The sequence below is a fragment of the Canis aureus genome, chromosome 16 (genome assembly GCF_053574225.1).
Source record: "Canis aureus isolate CA01 chromosome 16, VMU_Caureus_v.1.0, whole genome shotgun sequence".
In the NCBI taxonomy this organism is placed as follows: domain Eukaryota; kingdom Metazoa; phylum Chordata; class Mammalia; order Carnivora; family Canidae; genus Canis; species Canis aureus.
Genome location: NC_135626.1, coordinates 6,210,183 through 6,230,387, shown reverse-complemented (window position 1 = coordinate 6,230,387; position 20,205 = coordinate 6,210,183). Strand labels below are relative to the sequence as shown.

At 57.5% G+C, this 20,205-nt stretch overlaps 2 protein-coding genes across 6 annotated transcripts; one reads left to right on the top strand and one right to left on the bottom strand.

Moving 5' to 3' along the window:
* Positions 1-2,645: 2,645 nt before the first annotated feature.
* Positions 2,646-6,041, top strand: ZDHHC12 (zDHHC palmitoyltransferase 12). 4 transcript variants are annotated; one of them, XM_077850936.1, is made up of 5 exons: positions 2,646-2,806; positions 4,237-4,373; positions 4,766-4,843; positions 5,036-5,199; positions 5,387-6,041. In XM_077850936.1, exons 1-5 carry the CDS (start codon positions 2,707-2,709, stop codon positions 5,712-5,714), a joined length of 807 nt encoding a protein of 268 aa, XP_077707062.1. In that variant the 5' UTR covers positions 2,646-2,706; the 3' UTR covers positions 5,715-6,041. The 4 variants fall into 4 exon arrangements, with proteins under 4 accessions (XP_077707062.1, XP_077707064.1, XP_077707061.1 ...); XM_077850938.1 differs by having other exon boundaries at positions 5,033-5,199; positions 5,409-6,041; XM_077850935.1 differs by having other exon boundaries at positions 5,033-5,199.
* A 91-nt stretch (positions 6,042-6,132) lies between these two features.
* PKN3 (protein kinase N3) lies at positions 6,133-17,553 on the bottom strand. 2 transcript variants are annotated; one of them, XM_077850932.1, is made up of 22 exons: positions 17,034-17,553; positions 14,687-14,927; positions 14,329-14,474; positions 13,747-13,858; positions 13,532-13,659; positions 13,141-13,324; positions 11,687-11,833; positions 11,495-11,604; positions 11,245-11,388; positions 10,797-10,872; positions 10,544-10,712; positions 10,248-10,350; positions 10,079-10,146; positions 9,738-9,801; positions 9,500-9,591; positions 8,962-9,138; positions 8,207-8,269; positions 8,030-8,106; positions 7,051-7,193; positions 6,855-6,962; positions 6,576-6,656; positions 6,133-6,480 (listed from the first exon to the last, which is right to left on the bottom strand). In XM_077850932.1, the coding sequence occupies exons 1-22, from the start codon at positions 17,241-17,243 to the stop codon at positions 6,268-6,270; spliced, it is 2,856 nt and encodes a 951-aa protein (XP_077707058.1). In that variant the 5' UTR covers positions 17,244-17,553; the 3' UTR covers positions 6,133-6,267. The 2 variants fall into 2 exon arrangements, with proteins under 2 accessions (XP_077707058.1, XP_077707059.1); XM_077850933.1 differs by lacking the exon at positions 17,034-17,553 and adding an exon at positions 16,069-16,505.
* Positions 17,554-20,205: the final 2,652 nt, after the last annotated feature.

Genomic DNA, 20,205 nt, shown 5'->3' with positions numbered 1-20,205 from the left:
CATGAATAAATAAAATCTTTAAAAAACAAATTTTACTGTTTGTCTTAGCCACCACCTGACCAGAGGCCCCCCCACACTACCCTGTCTCTGAGCATTTACTAGAAGGGGTTTACAATTGTGAATCCTTCCTCTGTCCTTTAAAAATGTATTTGTGGGGGATCCCTGGGTGGCGCAGCGGTTTGGCGCCTGCCTTTGGCCCAGGGCACGATCCTGGAGACCCGGGATCAAATCCCACGTCGGGCTCCCGGTGCATGGAGCCTGCTTCTCCCTCTGCCTGTGTCTCTGCCTCTCTCTCTCTCTGACTATCATAAATAAATAAAAAATTTAAAAAAAATGTATTTGTGTCTCCTACAACTCAGGAGACCCGAAAGCCATTCCTTCAAAGAGGAAGGATCCAGAAGGATCAGGCCTCTGTCTCCCAGTCCCTATGGGAGGACAGGCACCTAACTTCAATTACTGCCAGCTGGCACACACAGCTGGTCTACTCAGCATTACACTGACCAACCTTTGGTGATTTTTCACTTCTCTGAGACACTGCCGTTCCTTCCTGCTCCCTTTGTTTATGTATTTATTAGATTTTATTTATTTATTCATGAGAGACAGAAAGAGAGGCAGAGACATAGGCAGAGGGAGAAGCAGGCCCCCTGCAGGAAGCCCGATGTGGGACTCGATCCCCGCATCAGGGATCAAGCCTTAAGCGGAAGGCAGACGCTCAACGGCTGAACCACTGAGGCGTCCCTCCTGCTCCCTTTAAAATATCCATTCAGGGACGCCCAGGTGGCTCAGCAGTTAAGTGTCTGCCTTCTGGCTCAGGGCATGATCCTGGGGACCTGGGATCGAGTCCCACATCGAGCTCCCTGCGTGGAGCCTGCTTCTCCCTCTGCCTGTGTCTCTGCCTCTCTCTCTCTGTGTGTGTCTCTCATAATAAATGGATGAAATCTTTAAAAAAAAATAAAAATAAAACATCCATTCACTTCTGTACACATCAGAGTTGAACTCACTTTACACTGCAATAGCATATTACTGATTAGAATCTGTCCTTACCACTTTAGTGTCTGACTTTGTCTTTCAAACCAGCACAGGGCCTGACACGTGGAAGCTGCAGAATGATTTAAGTGTTTCCATTCAGCATACTAAGTCATCCATGGCAGTAACCAAGACTGAGTTACAAGTGACTCAACTCAAATACCTACCCAGGCTAGTCAAAAGTGGGAGGGAATTCATCAAGGGAATCTAGAGGTTAACATCAGCTTCAGGAATAGCTGGATCTAGGGGCCAAGGCAATGTTACTTACACTCTTGCTCCTTCTTTCACTGCTACTTATCTCTATAACTCTATAAGTTGGCTTCATCCTCTCCTACCACAGTCTCCCTCCACATAGTGTAAAAACAGTTGCCTATTGCCCTTAAATCCTATCCCTTATGCAAGAGATGTGAAATAATGCCCCTTTCTCTCTCAGCATTTATACAGTAATCTTATAGAATGATTCTGATTGGCCCTGCTGAGTTACATGTCCACCGCCTAGGACCAATCACTGGAGACACTGAAAGAGAAAAGCATTGAAAGAGTTTGGCCCTCTGAAGTCGTATGCCCACATCTTGTCTCCTCTTACTCTGTGGAGTGAGGGACACAGTTCCTCTAGAACCATATGGGATGGGGAAGAGTCAGTTAGTTCTCCAACAGATAAGGGGATGCTGAGCTGACAAAACAGATATCAGAAGAGTGTACTGGAGGGGCCCATCTGTTGGAGAAAGAAGGTGGATGTTGATATCAGTGGGAAGTGTGGGTGGAAAGGCAGTTCTGAACGGGGAATGCCTCGGGGACACAGTTGAAGGAGTGTGAACACTGAATGATGATGAGATTTTGTCTCAGAATAGCCCGAAGCCTCTGGCGGGCAAGTCCTTCTGGCAGGGTGAGGTGTCGGCGTATAGAGGGGGAGAGGACAGTCCCATACTCGACACTGACTGTACTTGGCATTATTTAATCCTCCCAGCCACCTTGGCGGGGGGGATGCTATCACCAGTCTTCACTATATAGACAGAAAACAGAGGTCCGAGTGGTTCAGTAACTGGCCCAAGCTCACACAGGTAGGAGCGGGCAGAGCTGGTATTTCTGACTCTGACTCCTCTTGGGCCCCTGGTACCCAGGATCTGCACCACGGACGACCACTTTGCTCTCATCCGGTTTGCAGTGTCAAAAAATGAATAGCAAGGAAGTATGGGTATCACCACAGAGCAACCGCGGGCGGGACCTGCCCCCGTAGAGATCTCAGTCATCGCATCCTTGAAAGCGGCGCAATTCCCCGACCTGCAGCCACAACCAGACACCTTGAACATGGAAGCGCCCAGGGGCCTGTACGCATGCGCGAGCCGTAAGGCTGGGGAGGGCGGGGCGAGAGCCCGAGGGGGCGGGGCCGACACTCGCGCCTGCTCCCCGGCTTTCGAAACTTACCTGCCTGGCGGGTGGGGGCTGGGGTTGGGGGAGTTACCCGCTGCGCGCGCGCCGGCCCCGCCCTCCACCTCTTCAGGCACCTGTTGGCTCGAGGGCTTCCTCGGGCGCAGCTGCCATCCAATAGACAGCCTCCCCGACCCAGTCAGGCCCCGCCCACTCCCTGGCTCCACCAATCCTCGGGCGGCCGCGTCCCCTCTCCCTCGGAGGGCCCGCCCCTCCAGGCGCCTCTTCCGGGTGGGGCCCGGGGCGGAGGAGATGGCGCCCTGGGCGCTCCTCAGTCCTGGGGTCCTGGTGCGGACCGGGCACACTGTGCTGACCTGGGGGATCACGCTGGTGCTCTTCTTGCACGATACCGGTGAGCCGGACCCCGCGCGACCCCGGACCCACCCGATCCCGCGTGATTTCCCAGACGTTTGGGTCTCCTGCTGAAAACCCCAGAAATCCTGGGAGTCACCCCATTTCCGCCAGCTCCTGAGCCTCCTCCCCATCTATCATTCCAAGAGCCACCTGTCTTCTGCCTAGTACCCAGTTCATCCCTAATTAGTCCCAGCATCTTCCTGATGCCGCCAGATGCCCTGTGCATCCCAGGACTCGTCCCGCGCCCACCAGAGCCGACGACCGACCGGAGCCCCCGTCCCCCCTGATCCCGGGACCCACCCGACCCTTCCCGGGAACTGACACCCAACCGTCCCCCCGTAAGATTCCAAGGATCTAGTAGATCAAGGACTGGCATCCGGCCCACTTCAGGGGCCACCAGCTGCCCTGGTCCAGGCTCCCTGTCCTGAACACCGAGGGGAGTGGCCATACTCACTTCTTGCCCCCAGGTTCTCATCCACCCCACTGACCCGACCCCGCTAACATCTTCCCCCTCTTCCCCCCTGCCAGGCTGCCTCCAACCCGAGTTCTCAGCCACCCTCCCTGCCTGCAAGGGTAGCCCCACTCCCCTCTCCTTGCTCCAGCCTCAGCTCCTGGACTGGGGGGTGTTGTCACTTTCCTCCCAAGACCTTCTCGAGCTTCTTCCACCATCTTCACCCTTCAGCCTAAAAACCTGCTCCATCTCTCCATCAAAAAGGACCCCCAACCCATCTTTCCTTCTCTGCTGCTTTTCACAATCAAGGGGCCCCAGAGTTGTCCACATTCTGTCATCTAACTGTCCTGTGCGTGCCCCTCACTCCTCACCCCCGCCCCCCCCCCCCAAATCCTGATTCACCCCCATGAGCTGGGCCTTCCCTGGCCTGGCCCTCCTCTGTCTCTATCTCATACACATATCAGACCTGGCTGGTCTCACCATCATGGAGCCAAGGCAGGGACCCCTCCTCCCTCTCCCCTACATCCAGTCAAGTCTGGCCCCTTCACCGCCTCACCCCTTATCTACCCATCTTTTTGTCTCCACTATTCCTGCCAGTATCCCTGTCTGGCTACCCTCCTCTCCCTCCTGGATAGGCACTCTGTCTCCAGGCTTCCCCCTGCTCCCCCATCCATCTTTTCTCCAGCAGCAGGAGGGTTTTAAGAAACAGATCTGACCCTATAACTTTCCATGGTTCCTATTGCCCTCCAGATAAAATGCAGATGAATTTTTTTTTTTTTTTTTTTTTTTTTGGCTGGGCCCAGACTTCTCCCTCCTGTACCCTATGCAGTGTCCACACTTGACCACTCATTAAACCCCATCTCCAAGCCTTTGCTCAGCCAGGGACACAGTCCCCACCTCCAACTACACCTCCTACACACAGCTTCCTCCTGTTTGGCTCTGGCCCCAGACTCACTCTCCTCCTCCGGCCTCTCCAGCGCTGCGGCAGTGGGAAGAGCAGGGAGAGCTGCTCCTGCCCCTCACCTTCCTGCTCCTCGTGCTGGGTTCCCTGCTGCTCTACCTGGCCGTGTCGCTCATGGACCCAGGCTATGTGAATGTCCAGCCCCAGCCCCAGGTAACTGGGGTGGGGGAGTGTGTGCCTGAACCCTCTCCCTCCCACCAACAGGACACCCAAGACTGCTGTGATGGTCTCATGGCAGGATCTGTGCAGAGCGCTTTTCTGGGGGCACCTCAGTGAATCCTCTTAGCAGCCCTAGAACCCCATCCCCTACATCCAATTACCATGAGGAAATCGCCAAGGCCCAGGGAGCAGATACAAGTGGCAGAGGTCACAGGGCTTCCCTGGGGCTTCCCTGGGACCGGAGCTCTCTGCCCCACCCTACCACTCCATTATGCAGGGGATGGTTTCCCACCCATGCATACCCAGAAATGAGCTAGTCCCCAAGGAAAACCTGTGCATCTGTCTCCCAAGGGGACCCCATCTTATGCCCCATCTCCTACTTTCAGGAGGAGGCCAAGGAGGAGCAGACAGCCATGGTTCCTCAAGCCATCCCCCTTCGGCGCTGCAGATACTGCCTGGTGCTGGTGGGTGCAGGGACCTTCACGGGAGGGCGTGGGGACTGGGCCAAGACTCCCTGACCTCCTGCCCCCGTGCCGTGGCCTCATCCAGGAAGGCCTCCAGATTGAGGCCCCAGCCTCATAACTTCATCACTTCTCTCAGTGTTGGGCCCGCAGGGGAGCTGGCATTGAGCACACCTCCCTCCCTGCCCACAGCAGCCCTTGCGGGCCCGGCACTGCCGGGAGTGCCGTCGCTGTGTGCGCCGCTACGACCACCACTGCCCCTGGATGGAGAACTGCGTGGGAGAACGCAACCACCCGCTCTTCGTGGCCTACCTGGCGCTGCAGCTGGTGGTGCTTCTGTGGGGCCTGTACCTGGCATGGTGGGTTCCCCTACTGCCCTGGGTTTGGGGGAGGGCCGCAGCAATGTGCCTGCAGGGTGGAGAGAGCCAGGACTCCCTCTTCTGTCCAGGGCCTCCAACCTTCTCCCAAGAGGCCTGCCCGCCGGGGCTCCCTGGGGCCGCCCTGCCCTCCCCCAGCCTGGGTCCCCATCTCTATCCTGCCCTGCAGGTCTGGCCTCCATTTCTTCCAGCCCTGGGGGCTATGGCTGCGGTCCAGCGGGCTGTTGTTTGCCACCTTCCTGCTGCTCTCCGTCTTCTCTTTGGTGGCCAGCCTGCTCCTCGCCTCACACCTCTACCTGGTGGCCAGTAACACCACCACCTGGGAGTTCATCTCCTCGCACCGCATTGCCTACCTCCGCCAGCGCCCCAGCAACCCCTTCGACCGCGGCCTGACCCGCAACCTGGCCCACTTCTTCTGCGGATGGCCCTCAGGGTCCTGGGAGGCCCTCTGGGCCGAGGGAGAGGAGGAGGAGGAGGGCGGCAGCCAGGCTGTTTAGGAGGGCGTGGGAGGGAAGGCCACCAACTTGTGCCTGAAAACCAAACGGGCTGCACCCAGCTGCGGTCAGCCCTCGGAAAGCCTGGGGTTCTTCACTCCTGCTCGCTCCTCCCAGGCCTCAGAGCAGAGCTGAACGACAGAACCCCTGCCTCAGTGGGCAGTTCTGCCTTCCAAAGGAAGAAGGGGAGGCAGGGGACCTGTGGGGGGCTCGGGCACAAGCAACCTGGGCTTGGAGGCCCCCCACACACCAGGATGCCTCCAGTGCACAGTTTTATAAGTTTAATAATCCATAAAGCGAGTCAAGTATTAAAAAAAATACCAAACCAAACTGCTCCTCACTGCCTGCCCTTTCTGGTCCAGGTCTCAGTGAAGGAGGGAGCTGGGGTGGGGGTGAGGGAGGAGGGGACATTCTGCCCAGTGACCAAGCAACACCCCCCACAGCAGCCCCGCCGCTGCCACCTCAAGGCCCGAGACCCACAGAGAACCTGTGAGGCCCGGGCCTCCAGAGCAGGGCAAGCAGCTGGGCGGACAGGGTGGACTCGCCAGAGAGGCCGTCAGGGCCCCAGGAATCCCTCTGACACAAAGTCGAAGTCCCGGAAGGCGGCCTGCTGGCGGGCAGTCAGGGGGCTGCAGGGGTCCGGCGGGGTCAGGGCCGGTGGTAGCCCCGTGAACTCGCCCTCGAAGTAACGCAGGTCCGTAGGGCCACACAGTGTGGGCAGGAAGGGGGGCCGGACGGTACGGGCGAGCAGGGCCTGCCAGTCGGTGGTCTGGGGGCGAGGGCAGAGCTGCCTGAGATGGCAGAACAGCAGCCCACGTGGCCCCGCGCCACCGCCCACCGTGCCAGGCACCCAGGACCACTCACCCTGAAGAAAGGCTGGGTCTTGATCTCTTCTGCATCCTGCTCACCTGCCCCCAGGCGCTGCTCCGGGCACTTCTGGAGGAGCTGGGCAAAAGGACAGAGGCCCATGGAGGGCGCTTTTGGGCCCATGCACTGCCCGCCTCCCCACGTACCCCAAGTGAGCTGGGCCACAGGGCCCCCAAGAGAATGGGTGGTGAAGGGGCAGCCCGCGAGCCACAGAGCGGCAGCCCAGCCCCACCCTGCCCCTGCCCCTGCCCCTGCCCCTGCCCCTGCAGTGATTACCTTCTGAATTAGCTCGAGACCTTGCACCGATAGAAAGTGGGGATATGGGGCATCGGCATTGACGATGCAGTCAAATACCTCCTCCTCAGTGTCCCCGGGGAATGGGCACTGCGGGGAACAGAGCTCAGCAGGGTGCATGAGCCACCCCCGCCCCGCCCCAGCCTGCAGGCCCCAGCAGCCTGGGGCTGGCACTCACCTCTCCCACCAACATCTCATAGAGCAGCACACCCAAACCCCACCAGTCCACGGCCCGTGTGTAGGCCTCCTGGGTCAGCACTTCTGGGGCCAGGAACTCTGGGGTGCCGCAGAAGGTGCTTGTCCGGTCCCCAAAGCCGATTCCTGCAAACCAGCACCCACACTGATGCCGGCCTGCTGCATCTCATGCACATCACCTCAGTGGGTGTAAGAATGAACAGCCAACCCTTATGACCTCAGGTACCGAACCCCACACCGAGCCCTGCCCCATGTCCTCAGAGGTGGGAGCGGTTTCTATGCCACCCGACAGGAAGAAGTGGAGCCCCAGGCAAGTTTCCATGCTAAGGTCATGAAGGAAATGGAGAATCCGGTACCCTCTTCCTTTTTTTTTTTAATTTTATTTATTTATTCATGAGAAACAGAAAGAGAGACATAGGCAGAGGGAGAAGCAGGCTCCTCACAGGGAACCCGATGTGGGATTTGATCCCTAGACCCTGGGATCAGGCCCTGAGCCAAAGGCAGAGGCTCAATCATTGAGCCACCCAGGAGTCCCTGATGCCCTCTTCCACTCTGAGTACAGTCTCTCCCTCTGGCTAAGGGCAAGCTGTGGCTCTCTAAGAGGCTCTAGGGCTGGGCAGCCCAGGTGGCCCAGGGGTTTAGCGCCACCTTTGGCCTAGGGTGTGATCCTGGAGACAGGGGATGGAGTCCCACATCGGACTCCCTGCATGGAGCCTGCTTCTCCCTCTGCCTATGTCTCTGCCTCTCTCTCTCTCACTCTCTCTATCTGTCTCTCTCATGAATAAATAAATAAATCTTAAAAAAAAAAAAAAAAAAAGAGGCTCTAGGGCTGAGAAGGAAAAGCCAGCATGTCCAGCTGGTTCCTAGAATGAAGGCTGGGGTGGGGGCCACTCACCAATGACCCTGCTGGCCTGTGCTGGGCAAGATCAGTGGACAGGGGATCCTGGACGGGAGGCACTCACCTTCCTTACAAAGCCCAAAGTCCGCAATCTTCAGGAAACCCTGGGCATCCAGCAGAAGGTTATCCAACTTTAGGTCCCTGAGGGTGCGGGGGCAGACCAAAGGGGCCCTGGAACATCACGGGGGAAGGCAGCTGCTGCCCCTTCACCTATGCCCCCAGCACCGCCAGGGCAAGTTACCTGTAAATGATTTTCTTCTCATGTAAGAACTGCAACCCGAGGATGACACAAGCCAGGTAGAACCTGTGGGTGGTGTCGGGGGAAGCTCAGGCCCAGGCCTGCGGGGGCAGGGCAGGGAGACACCAGGATGGCCATGGCCTGGGCATCTCTGGATGTCCCAGCCAGAGTCAGACTGGATGAGAGACCAAGGGGAGCCCACACCAGGGGTGGGGGTTGCAGAGAGTAGGTGCTTCTCCAGACAGTGGCCTACCCTTCGATTATGCCAGGAATGATGCCATGTGTTCTTACGCCTTACTCTCTCCCACATCCTCCCAGCCACCTGCAGCTGATGCTTCTCACATCTGTTTCTAAAAAAGAGGAACTGACTCTAGGGCAGTGAGGCCCCTGGGGTCACATAGCTAGTGGCAGACCCAGACTCCAGAGCCTGCATTCTGGTGGGCAAGATAAACTCCAGCTGCCAGTCACTTACTATACACTGGCTCCTGTGCTCAACAATTTACAAACATTGCATCCATCTTACCCAACAAAGCTGCGAAATAGTTATCAGCCCCATTCGCAGTGACGTAAACTGAGGCCCGAGGTTACAAAGCTGTGACAGTCTATGAGAGCTGCCAACCAGCATTTGAACCGAGGCTTCCTTGACTCCACATGCTCCTCTGCTGCCGGGTACCCTCAGGGAAGCAGGATGAAGGGAGCGGGCAGAGGCAACCAGGGAAGGCTTGCTAGAAGAGGCGGCAAGATAGATGGGAACGCACCGGGCATGGGGCTCAGGGAAGACATCCTCATGGATCTGCATCATGAGGTCACCACCAGGTGCAAACTCTGTCACAAAGCATGCGTGGCTGGAGGTCTGGAAGCAGGCGAGGAGGGAGAGCAGGAAGGGGTGCCCCGTGCGGCCCACGGCTTCCAGGATGCGTTTCTCGCAATACAGGCTGTGGTGGGGGGGAGGGGGCATTTGGAGGGAAGGGAAGACCTCTGCTGGCTGTGCCCTGCCACCCACACAACACCCTCGGCTCTCTGGGCCTTCAGTCAAAGTGCCAGGCACTTTGATGAGTGATGAGTTCTCTCTACAGTGAGAGTGATGATTTCTACGTATCAGGCAGAGAGAAGAGGGGACCTGCCCAAGGGCACATGGTTATCTGCAGGTGCTAAAGACAGAGCCCAGGACTGGCCGGCCCCAGAGGTCACCTCTTCAAAGCCCCAAGAGCACTCAGCTGCCTTCCGGTGCCACTGGCCAGGCCAGCCATCCGGGGTCCCAACCGGGGCCGGGTGCCCACTGGCCCGACTACACACCTCTCCATCTCGTCCCGGCTCAGCACCTCCTGCTTCTTGAGCGCTTTGATAGCGTAGTATTTCCCCGTGCCCTTGAATTGCACCAGGAGGACCTGGGCACCAGAGAGAGCTTGGGCTTCAGGCGGACAGCACAGGGCAGCTTCCCCCACCCCACTACCCCATGGATCACAGCATCCTCCCAGCTAAGGTGCTGGGGCCTCCTCACCCCCCCACACAGTTCCCCACCTCAGCCCACTACCTTCCCAAAGTGTCCCCGGCCCAGCACGGCCAAGCAGCGGAAGTCCTGAAGCCGGGGGGGTTTCCTGCAAGAGAGGCATAGGAAGACAAGAGATGCTCCAAACTCTCTGTGCCCAGCCCCGGGCTGTCCCCACCAATGAGGCTGCAAAGCCTGGGGATGGGGGTGGGGGTTCCTGGGACAGTGGTTTCCTAGAGTCTGGAAAGCAGCTGGAGCTCAATAATGTGGGTTTAGTGAGTAAGAATCTGAGAGCAAGGAATATCAGATGATGTCTGAATGGACACACAAACACCCAAGTGAGTAGATAGATGTCTCAAGCATAAAAGTGGGCCTGCCGGGGGTACCTGGCGGCTGAGGCTGGAGGAGACGACCCAAGTTGCGTCCTGGGCTCCATGTGGGGGCGTTTGGTGCGCTGTGAGGGCAGAGGGGCTCAGAGCAGAGCAGGGCTTCCTTCTGTCCCACCAGCCCTGCCACCCTTATCCGGGCAGCCCCCGGGCCTCAGCACCCCCTCACCGGTATCTCCTCGGAGGTTGGCTCCCGGGGCAGGTAGAGGCGTGGGGGCTTGGGCGGGGGCCTCATCTCTTCTCCCAAGGGGCTCTTCTTGGGTGGGACATTACTATGTGGAGAAAGTAGACACATGGCAGGGCACAGGCAGATGGAATAGCCATAGGGACAAACACACGGTGATGCCAGAGACAGACAGATGGAGGATCAGAGGGTGAATGACGGGAACAGAACAACACCAATTGCACCTGGAGAGAGGCAGATGTGGCAGAGAAGAGGGCGGCTGAGGCGGGGTGGCTCCTCACCTGGGCGAGGCAGGCTCGGCAGCTCCCCGGGGTGTGGCTGGAGTCTGGGGACATGCTTTGGGGGGGCTGATTGTGCTTGGGGAGCTGCAGGGGGGCAGCAGGCTCATGACCAAGCGTCCCCAGGCCGCCATGCTGAGATTCATCTGGGAAGCTCTCAGAAAGTCCTGACCTGGGACAAAAGGAGGACTCAGTCCTGGGGCCCCCAATAGCCCCTGCCCTGCCCCCTAACTGCACAGCCCTCTCCTGGCCACACCTCTGCGTTTAGAGAAAATGCGTTTCTGCCTCTGTAGCCGGGGCCTCCTCTCAATGACAGGGTCACAGAAGGTCACCTGCAGGGGGCAGAGGGCAGGGCTGGAGACAGGTCCCTTCCCATCCCACCTGCCATCAGGGTACCTCCCTGGTTCCCAGGATCTCGGCCTGAGCCCCCAGCATCAATGATGCAAGAGCCAGAGGGGTCCAGAGAAGAGAGGCACTTGTCCAGGGTCACAAATGAGGCCAGATAGTCTGGACCAAGATGTGGGCCTCTAGATTCCCATGCAGTCCCCAGACAAGGGCTGGGAACCCATAGTCCTGGAGCCCTGCTCCCTCGGGGCCCCAGTTTCCACTCCTACGTGTGGATGGATGAGTCACATTGTTTTGAAGGCCCTTCTAACTCCGACGGAGCTGGGGCCTGTCAGGTCAGAGGGCAGGGTCTGGGGCACCTGGGCAAAGAGCAGCCCCTGTGGCACCAGACTGATGGAGAGCTGGTGACAGGCATTGTCCAGGAAGTCCTCCAGCCGCAGGAAGGCCACGCCACACAGCTGCCGCCAGTCCCGCCAGCGCACCCCGATCTCCAGCTCCCGGGCCTACGTTGGGAGGGCCAGGTTGAGGAGTGGGGCATGGCACATGCCCCTACCTGGCCGGCCTTCCGCCCCCTGGCCTAAGGTCATGCCTGCCCACCCCAGGGCTCACCCGCTCCAGGGGGACAATAAACATCTGGTCCCAGGACTGCTTGGCCACCGGCGCCCAGCCAGTCTGGCCCACGCCACGATTGTCCACTTTCAGCACAGCCATCACCTCACCTGCCAGACCAGATAGGGGGCTCAGAGCCAGCAAGGAGCGGAGGTCCTTTGCTGCCCCCAGCTCCCTGCAGCCCCTACTCACTGGCCAGATCTCCTCCTCCACGCTGAGGCTTGGCCCTGCCCCGGAGCCAGCCCTGGGAGGGGCTCCCGGCCAGTGCAGCTGCCGGGGACCGTCCGGGGACAGCCTTCAGCAGCTGCTCACAGCCCAGGAGGCGGACCTCCAGTGTCCCTGCGGGGAGCACGCAAGAAACACTGTCAGTGCCATTCTCTCACTGCCACAGCCAGGTCCCCTGGGACCGCAGGAAACCTACTTTCTCTCAATGATGTCTGAACCGAGACCTTGCCCACATTAGTTGGGGTATTTAGCCAGGTGACAGGATATAAGGTGGCCCCAAGTAGCCAGACAACTTCTAGGCCTTTTTAGCAAGCCATACCCCTGCCCCGCCTTCCCTAACTTGTCTACTTGGCCAACTCCCAGAAGCCCTTCAAGGCTACATGTAGACACCACCTCCTCCAGGAAGCATTCCTTGATTCCTTCTCAGCTCTGCTCACAATGGGAGCTGGCCCGTCCAACCCTGAACCAGCTCTGAGCAGGAAGGTGCTGGGCTCTCTGGCTGGCACTGTGTCCCGGGTAGGAAGTTCAGGGTTTCCAAAGTCAGCATGCTTAAATTATTTGTTGATTACAATTCAGCTACAATTCAGACAAATTCAGCTCAGGGATAAGGAAGAACTTTCTAGTCCAGACTGCCCAGGACTGGTTACCAAAGGCCTCCAGGGCTGTGAGCTCCCCTAACACTGGCACTCTTCACATTGTCATCATGGTTTCTCTTTTTTTTTTTTTTTTTTTTTTTTTTTTTTTTTTTTAATTTTTATTTATTTATGATAGTCACAGAGAGAGAGAGAGGCAGAGACACAGGCAGAGGAAGAAGCAGGCTCCATGCACCGGGAGCCCGATGTGGGATTCGATCCCAGGTCTCCAGGATCGCACCCTGGGCCAAAGGCAGGCGCCAAACCGCTGCGCCACCCAGGGATCCCGGTTTCTCTTTTTTATAAATTTTTTTTTAATTTTTATTTATTTATGATAGTCACAGAGAGAGAGAGAGAGGCAGAGACACAGGCAGAGGGAGAAGCAGGCTCCATGCACCGGGAGCCCGACGTGGGATTCGATCCCGGGTCTCCAGGATCGCGCCCTGGGCCAAAGGCAGGCGCCAAACCGCTGCGCCACCCAGGGATCCCGGTTTCTCTTTTTGATAACAGCTTCACCAACATGTTTGGACGATGCCGGCACTGTGCCTAGCACATCACAGGCGACAACTCACTGAATTTCACAGCAACCCTACAAAGTAGGTGCTGTTATCATCCCCATTTGACAGAACATTAAGCTGAGTCCAGAGAGTGGAAGTCTGTTGCCCGTGTTCACAGAGCTAGAGGGTGGTGGGACCAGAATCAAAACTCTCCAAAGTCCTCCCCCTCTGTGTTTCAGGGTACCCTTTGCAAGAAAAGGGGAGCCCTGAGGTGAGAGGGACTCCTGGCTACCTGTCATGGCGGTGGGCTTCACAAGCACCCCTGAAGGCTGAGGGTTCCCAGACACGGCCGTCCGCAGCTCCCGGGCCACCCGGCCACGCAGAGGATGAGCAGGAGGTAGTCCCTCCAGCAGCTGCTCCAAGGCCAGTCGCAGCAGGTCCAGTTTCTGGGAGGACTCCTGGAGCTGGGCCTGGGCCTGCAGGGCAGATACGAGGAGGGGGCACAGGCCCGTGACACACAGGTTGGGGTTGGGGACAGCAGCTCGGACCACCTGGAGACACACACATGCCCTGGCCGCCACGAGGTCTAGACACAGTGGGCTCCCTGTTCCCACCCGGCACAGCCATCCCGCAGTGCGGAGGGCGCAGAGAGGGGCAGTGGTGAGAGGGCGTCACGGTCTGACCTCGGCCAGGGCCTTCCGGTCTTGAGTCCGCTGGCCACCCAGTAGCTTCACCACGTTCTTGGCACCCTCGGCCACAGCAGCCTCAATATGCAGCCGATGTCTTAGCTCCTCTGCCAGCAGCTCGGGACCTGGGAAGAGGCAGTCAGCTCTGAGGCCCATGCCCTGCTCTGCCCGGCCCGGCCCGGCCGGCCCCTCCCAGCTTCTCAAAGCCTCACCTGGTTCAGGGGACCCACTGGCTTCCAGGCTGCTGATCTTCATTCGCAGTAGAGCCACCTTCAGCTGGCTGTCCCGCAGCATCTGCTGGGCAGCTGCCAGGAGCTTCCTCTCCTGTGGGGTCATGAGGTATGCCCTCGTCGCACCCAGGCCAGCCCAGGGCCTCCCTGGTCAGACCAAGGCTGAAGCCAAGCCTCCCTCATCAGCCTAGGTCTGGGGCAGAGCCTCCTCCACCAGATGAGACAGGGCTGGGGTCAAACTTCTCCAATCATGTCAGAGCCAAGCTCCCCACATCATGCTGGGAGTTGGGGCTGGGAGTGGACCTTCCCTATTAGACCCAGAACAGGGCCTGGGGTTTCCCCATTAGACTGAGTTGTGCCTTCTCTGTTAAATTAGGGGTCCAAGCCATGCCTTCCCCACCAAGCTAAGATTTGGGGCTATGGCTCCTCTATCAGACTAATAGTTGAGACTATGTCTCCCTTAATAGGTCATTGGCTAGGTTGCATTCCCTACAGGGGCTGGGGCAGCACCTCCCCTACTAATCCGAGAGCCACATCTCTCCCCACAGACCCCGGGTGCCTTACCTTGGGCGTGCCGTTGGCATATGTATGCGTCATATTCTCTGCCCCCTGCTTCACCTTCAGTTCCACCTGCAGCTGTCTCTGGAGAGCCTCCAGGTGCCGAGCCCTGGGCTGCTCTGCAGGTGGCTGGGGTCCCGGGGCCACAGGTTCTGTGCAGTGTGGGGTACATGAAGCCCTTACCCAGAGCCAGGAGCCCCCTACTCTATGGCCTTGCTGTCTCCTCCCCTCCCCTCCTGGGCAGGGGGACACCTGAGAAGGCTATGAGATTGGTCAGGACCAAGGTTGAGAAGCTGGCTGGGTAGACCTCCCCAGCACCTCCTGTCCCCGAGGGCCCGAGGGTCCGCTCAGACTCCACACTCACCAGCCTGGCCAGGCCCAGGGCCGGGCAGCAGGATGCGTGCATGCAGCGCCCTCAGCTCTCCGTGAAGCTGCTCCAGGCGGCGATTGGAGGAGCGCAGGAGCTGCTGCACATGGCCCAGGTGGCGGCGGTCTGTGGCTACCCTCCGCAGGTTCTCTACACCCTCCTTGATTTTCAGCTCCTTCTGGATGGCACGGCGGATCGCCTCTTTCTCATCCTCTGGGGGCTGCTGGTTGGCCCCAGGCTGTGGAAGGGCAGAGCAATAATGGTCCCGTCCCCAGCCACCAGCGGCCTCGGGTGCCCACAGATGGAAGGAGAGGGAGGCACGCCCAGCAGCCAGGGTGGACACCCGGGGCTTGGGAGGCATCTCTGACTTTCCAGCTAGTATCCCCAGGCCAGATGCAAACCCCAAGACTAGGCATCCTGCCCACGCTCCTGTCCTCTGCCACTAGGGAGGAGGGAGAGGGAGAAATTGTCAACATTTACAGGCAACTCTTGAACAACATGGGTTTGAACTGCACAGGTCCACCTTATAAGCAAATTGTTTTCGATCATACAGTACAGGGCTGTAAATGTATTTTCTCTTCCTTATGATGTTCTTAATAACATTTCCCTTTTTCTAGCTTCCTTTATTGTAAGAACACAGTATAGAATACACATAACGTACAGAGTATGTGTTAGTCCACTGTTGATGTTATCGGTAAGGCTTTTGGTCACCGGTAGGCTACTGGTAGTTAAGGTCTGGGGGAGTCAAAAGTCATACGCAGATTTGCAACTCATGGCAGGTGGGGTGTGTCAGTGCCCCAGACCCCTGGGTTGTTCAGGGTCTGTCTCAGAACTTTGCAGACACTGGTCTGTGGATCCTCACGACAATCCCATGAGGTTGGTATAGTTATGATCCCCATTTTACAAATGGGGAAGCTGAGACACAGAGAGGTTAAGCAACGTGCCCAAAGTCACAACACCGAAGAGGGGATGCCACCTTCCTTCCCCCTTGCCAGTCACGCTTAATCAGGATGCTCTCTCCAAGACTGCGATTCTGAGATTTGGGGCCAAATTTGAGGCCAGAAAAGAGGCTAGGGAACCCCCCAAGGTCACACAGAGAGGGCAGCCAGAGGCCTGAGTAGGGGCCAGGGATGTTCCCTCAGGTAGCCAAGCAGAGACACGGAGAGGGGCTGAGGAGGTCTCCGGGGGCCATTCCCAGCTCAGCTACTGGGAGGAAGCAGAGGCTTTCTCACTATTTCACCCCAGGTGGGAGCAAGAAACAGAAAAATCTCTTTCTCAGAAGCTAACATTTCAAACCAACCAGTGCCAAAGCTGACCTCTGTCCAGAGTAACCCACAATGCCCCCGACCCCAAGGGCTCCTGAGGGACTTCCACCTTACCTCTCGGCTCTCCATCTCCTGAGCCCAGTGTTAAAGGTTGTCACCCCAGTCTCAGGGCCCCCCCCTACTCCAGGCCTCTGTTGGCCTGGTAGTCAGAGGGCAGGGGCGGGGCTCAGGAAATCCTTTGAGGGCCCTAGGCCAGAGGGCCAGAGCCAAAGGCCTGAGCAAACAAAGATCCCATGGAGCAGGGGGCCTGGCCACCGGGGTCCTGAGTCACCCAGCTGCGCTGCTGGGCGGAGGTTCACAGGAAATCGGAAAATGTGCACAAGCTGCTGCTGGAACAGGCGGAGGGACCTCCGGAAGAAGGGAGTGGGAGGGGGCAGATGCAGTGCTTAGGGCTGTCTAGGCCCTTGGGGTGGGGGCACTCGAGCCTTGTGGAGGACACTCCACCCTTGAGCATACCCCCACCTCCTGTCTGCTCTGGGCGGACATACACACCTCTCCCTTGCTGCTGCTCTACAGCTGGGACCCCACCCCATTCGCTCTGAGTAGACCTCCACCCCTCCCTCCCCAATAACAAACACACGGCTTTGGCTGCTGTGTCCACCAGCACCTACTGCCAGCACTGGCAGGATCCCAGCCTCCCTGCCATTTGGACTAGAACCCTGTGTACGCGAAGGTTCCCACCCAGGTGCTGGGCAAGGCCCTCCGGCCCGGCCAAACCCCACATGCCTTCGTGATCCGGGTAGGACCACCCCCCCAAGAGCCCAGGGACTGGTGCCCCCCTGGGCTCTCTTCTCCCTGCACACTCGGATTCCTCTCCACGCAGGACCGGCCCCAGTGCGCCCCAGCGCCCCCCTTTGCTTTCTAGGTCGATTCCCATCGGCCTTCCAGTCCTACCGGGAAGAGCCGATTTTAGGCAACTTTGGCGCCCATGCTGGTGGCCCTGACTGCTGGCCTGACCAGAGGCTCTGAGTCCCTAGGGGGTGATCTGGGGGCGTTTTCAGGGGACATGAACGACTCACCCCCGTGCTCAGGTCTGCCCTGCGAGGTGCAGCGAAGCCCGGGGCCGGGACTGAGAAGGGACCCGGGAGGGGATGCGGGTCGGACCTGGGGGTCGCGGCCGGGGCTCGGGGTGCCCGCGGCGTGCACGAGGCTCCCCGGCGCCCTGGGCCCGCGCCCGCAGCCCGGCCTCCGCGGGCGCCGTCCACCTGCCGCGGCGCCCCCTCCTCCATGGCGCCGCTCCGGCCGCTCGGCCCCTCCTCTCGCCCACTGCGGTTCCGGAAGCCCCGGCCCCTCCGCCAGGACTTTCAAACTTGAAACTTCCCGGGAAGCGGAGCCCGAGCCGCGGGATCGGGCGCCCCCTCCCGAGGCCGGCTGGCGCTCGCGGGCCCCGAGATGAGCGCCGCCTGTCGGCCGCCAGGGTCTGCGCCCGGGACCCCAGGGCTCCAGCCGACGCCCCGCTGGCTCCGGGGCCCCGCGTCCGTCCTGAGGCCGCAGTCCCCGGCCCGGGATAGAAGTGCGGGGAGGGACACCTCCCGGGCCGGGGTTCGCCAGCTGCCCAGGGGGTCGGGGGCGACAGCGCCGCCTGCCGGCCGCCGGACACTGCCCGTGGGGCCGGCTCAGCCCCTTCCTCCGAGCCGTGCCACCACCTGGTTCCCGCCCGCAGCCTTCTCCTCGTCTTAGATCCTTGGTGACAAGTGGGTTAATCCCAAACCCGTCACCCTCACGGAGTCTTGTCCCTGTCTAGAGTCACTACTATAAGAACGTCTGCAACTGAAAGAAAGTAAAGCCTCCCCCAAACCCTCCCAAATTACAAACCATGGATGAATAAACCAAACATCTCAGGCTCCGCCACTCAACCAGAGTGGAGCTTTCTGGGTCGGCCAGGGCTTCCCTTGTCCTCAAGAATCCACCCAAACAGAAGACACACACCGTAGGAAATAACCACTATTTCAGGAAAGCCGACCAGTGGGCGCCAACTGACCTGGCAGCGGCTTGCCTGTATAGGAATTCTGGTATCCTGTGCTAACTGGCACCCTGTGCCAGGACTTCACTGGAAGGAGCCTGGCCCAAGGCTCTGGAGGTGAGTGGGGATCAAACATGGAAGGTGGCCGATTTGATGACTCGGAACAGGTGCCTTCCTGTACTTTTACTGAAGGAAATCATGTCAGTTGCACTTTGCTCTGACCACCCTCCCTCCCCAGAGTGGAAAAGGTGATACTGACAAGCCATGACAGTCCTGGGTTGTCCCGCAATGGGAAATCAAGCAGATGACACCAACGTATGCAAGAGCAACTGGGTTCAGTGGGGGGCATGCCTAAATTTCATAATCAGAGGCATGTCCAGGTTGCCAAGGGCTTAGACAACAGCACATAGTAGGCTCTTTTAAATGGGGGTTGAGGGGAATCCCTGGGTGGCTCAGCGGTTTGGCACCTGCCTTCAGCCCAGGGCGTGATCCTGGAGTCTCGGGATTGAGTCCCACGTCGGGCTCCCTGCACGGAGCCTGCTTCTCCCTCGGCCTGTATCTCTGCCTCTCTCTGTGTGTCTCTCATGAATAAATCAAATCTTTAAAAAATAATAATAAAAATAAATGAGGGTTGTCATCAAGTTGTGTTGAGTTGAATGTTTAAGCATAATTTAGAGCAAAAAAAGACAATGTTTCTGACTGCTAGTCATAGGACTGAAGGAAAGGACAAAACAAGCTAGTAAAGCTCCTCTTTTCAGCATAATGTCTCTCTCCCATCCTGAGGATCATTTATCTACTACAGCCAAGAAAGCTGAATTATGTGAAAGAAGTCAAAATGATTTTCCAAGTTTGCTGTGTGTTCTACTGCTTCGCTGGTCAACAAAGGAAAGGAAGTCAGAAGTAGCAGAATCCATGAACCCCAGGCTGGGCAAACCCACAAGGAAACCAAATCCTAGGCTGATGGAGAAGCCTGACCAAATAGCTTCATCCTTTCTGATGGTACTTCATGAAACTGCTAATTCTTAAGAAAATTGAAGTTCCCTTCACATTCAGCATCCAGTGGGTAGTGAATGGTGCAAACAACTCTCCAGCTAACTGGCGGCTAAAACTGTATAAATATCAACTCAAAGAAATATAAAACTTCCTAGCAGGGCACATTAAAAAAAAAAAAAAAAAACACACACAAAACACTTTTTTTTCCTTTCTATACTTCCCTTCCTGGTATGGCAAACATCCGTCTATGTTTAGATTTGCTGCCCTTGGGTAGTAGGGAGTATGCAATATCACCAAGTAATCAAGCTGGCACACTCCCCATTCACTATTCTTGTTCTAACCACAAAACTGCAGTCTTTTCCCTCGGACCTATTAAAAAGTAAACTTCTAAAGTCTTCATGAACACAGCCACGTGTTCAAATGGGAATGCTGGGATTGTGTGTGTGGGGGGGTACTTTTTCCTAATGTAAGATGTCCTCTTTATTTTTTTTTTTTTTTAAGATTTTATGTATTTATTCATGAGAGACACACAGAGAGAGAAGCAGAGACAGGGGCAGAGGGAGAAGAGGGCTCCATGCAGGGAGCCTGACGTGGGACTCGTTGCCGGGACTCCGGGGTCACGCCCTGGGCTGAAGGCGGCAATAAACTGCTGAGCCATCCAGGGATCCCCAAGGTGTCCTCTTTAAACAATTGGAATGGCTCGTCATTCATCTCCTAAAGAACTTGTCTTGCTCTTCAGAAATCCTGAGTCTTCACCTTCTATAACAATTCTGCCTTTTCATAGCAACCTAACCAAAAAGGTCAAAAGCCAAACCTGTTTTCAGGACCAAGTGAAACCCTGAGACTAGTTGTCGAAAAGCAGTAATGGTAAAAACTACCAAATTAATTCAGAAATACAACTGAGTAGGAATCCTCTGAAGCCCAGAAGGCCCCCCCAAATCCATCACGTCAAAAACCCATACCTGTTGGCAGCCAGACAGCTAACACAGGTGAGAAAACAGGCCAGATATAAAGCCCATGTCAGTCAGAGACAGGCAAGATTCTGGGGACATTTAAAACTCTACATTGTACAGCCAGAGCTGGGAGAAACTGCAGGGCCTGTCACAGAGGTCAGGGAACAGTTAAGTCTTAGAAATCAGAACATGTTGGAGAAACAACCTCAACTGCAGGGATGGGTCTAAAAGAACATTCCTTTAGGTTTGAAATTAACTCTAAGGATAGATTACCAAATAGAT

What these genes read in the sequence shown, in the direction of transcription:
- ZDHHC12 (XM_077850935.1), top strand. Translation starts at nt 2,707, where the DNA reads ATGGCGCCCTGGGCGCTCCTCAGTCCTGGGGTCCTGGTGCGGACCGGG. An exon ending in GCTCTTCTTGCACGATACCG is followed by an intron (nt 2,807 to 4,236) that starts GTGAGCCGGACC and finishes CGGCCTCTCCAG; the next exon opens with CGCTGCGGCAGTGGGAAGAG. An exon ending in TGGGGCCTGTACCTGGCATG is followed by an intron (nt 5,200 to 5,386) that starts GTGGGTTCCCCT and finishes CCTGCCCTGCAG; the next exon opens with GTCTGGCCTCCATTTCTTCC.
- PKN3 (XM_077850932.1), bottom strand. Translation starts at nt 17,243, where the DNA reads ATGGAGGAGGGGGCGCCGCGGCAGGTGGACGGCGCCCGCGGAGGCCGG. An exon ending in TTATTGTCCCCCTGGAGCGG is followed by an intron (nt 11,389 to 11,494) that starts GTGAGCCCTGGG and finishes CTCCCAACGTAG; the next exon opens with GCCCGGGAGCTGGAGATCGG. An exon ending in ATGAGATGTTGGTGGGAGAG is followed by an intron (nt 6,963 to 7,050) that starts GTGAGTGCCAGC and finishes TGTTCCCCGCAG; the next exon opens with TGCCCATTCCCCGGGGACAC.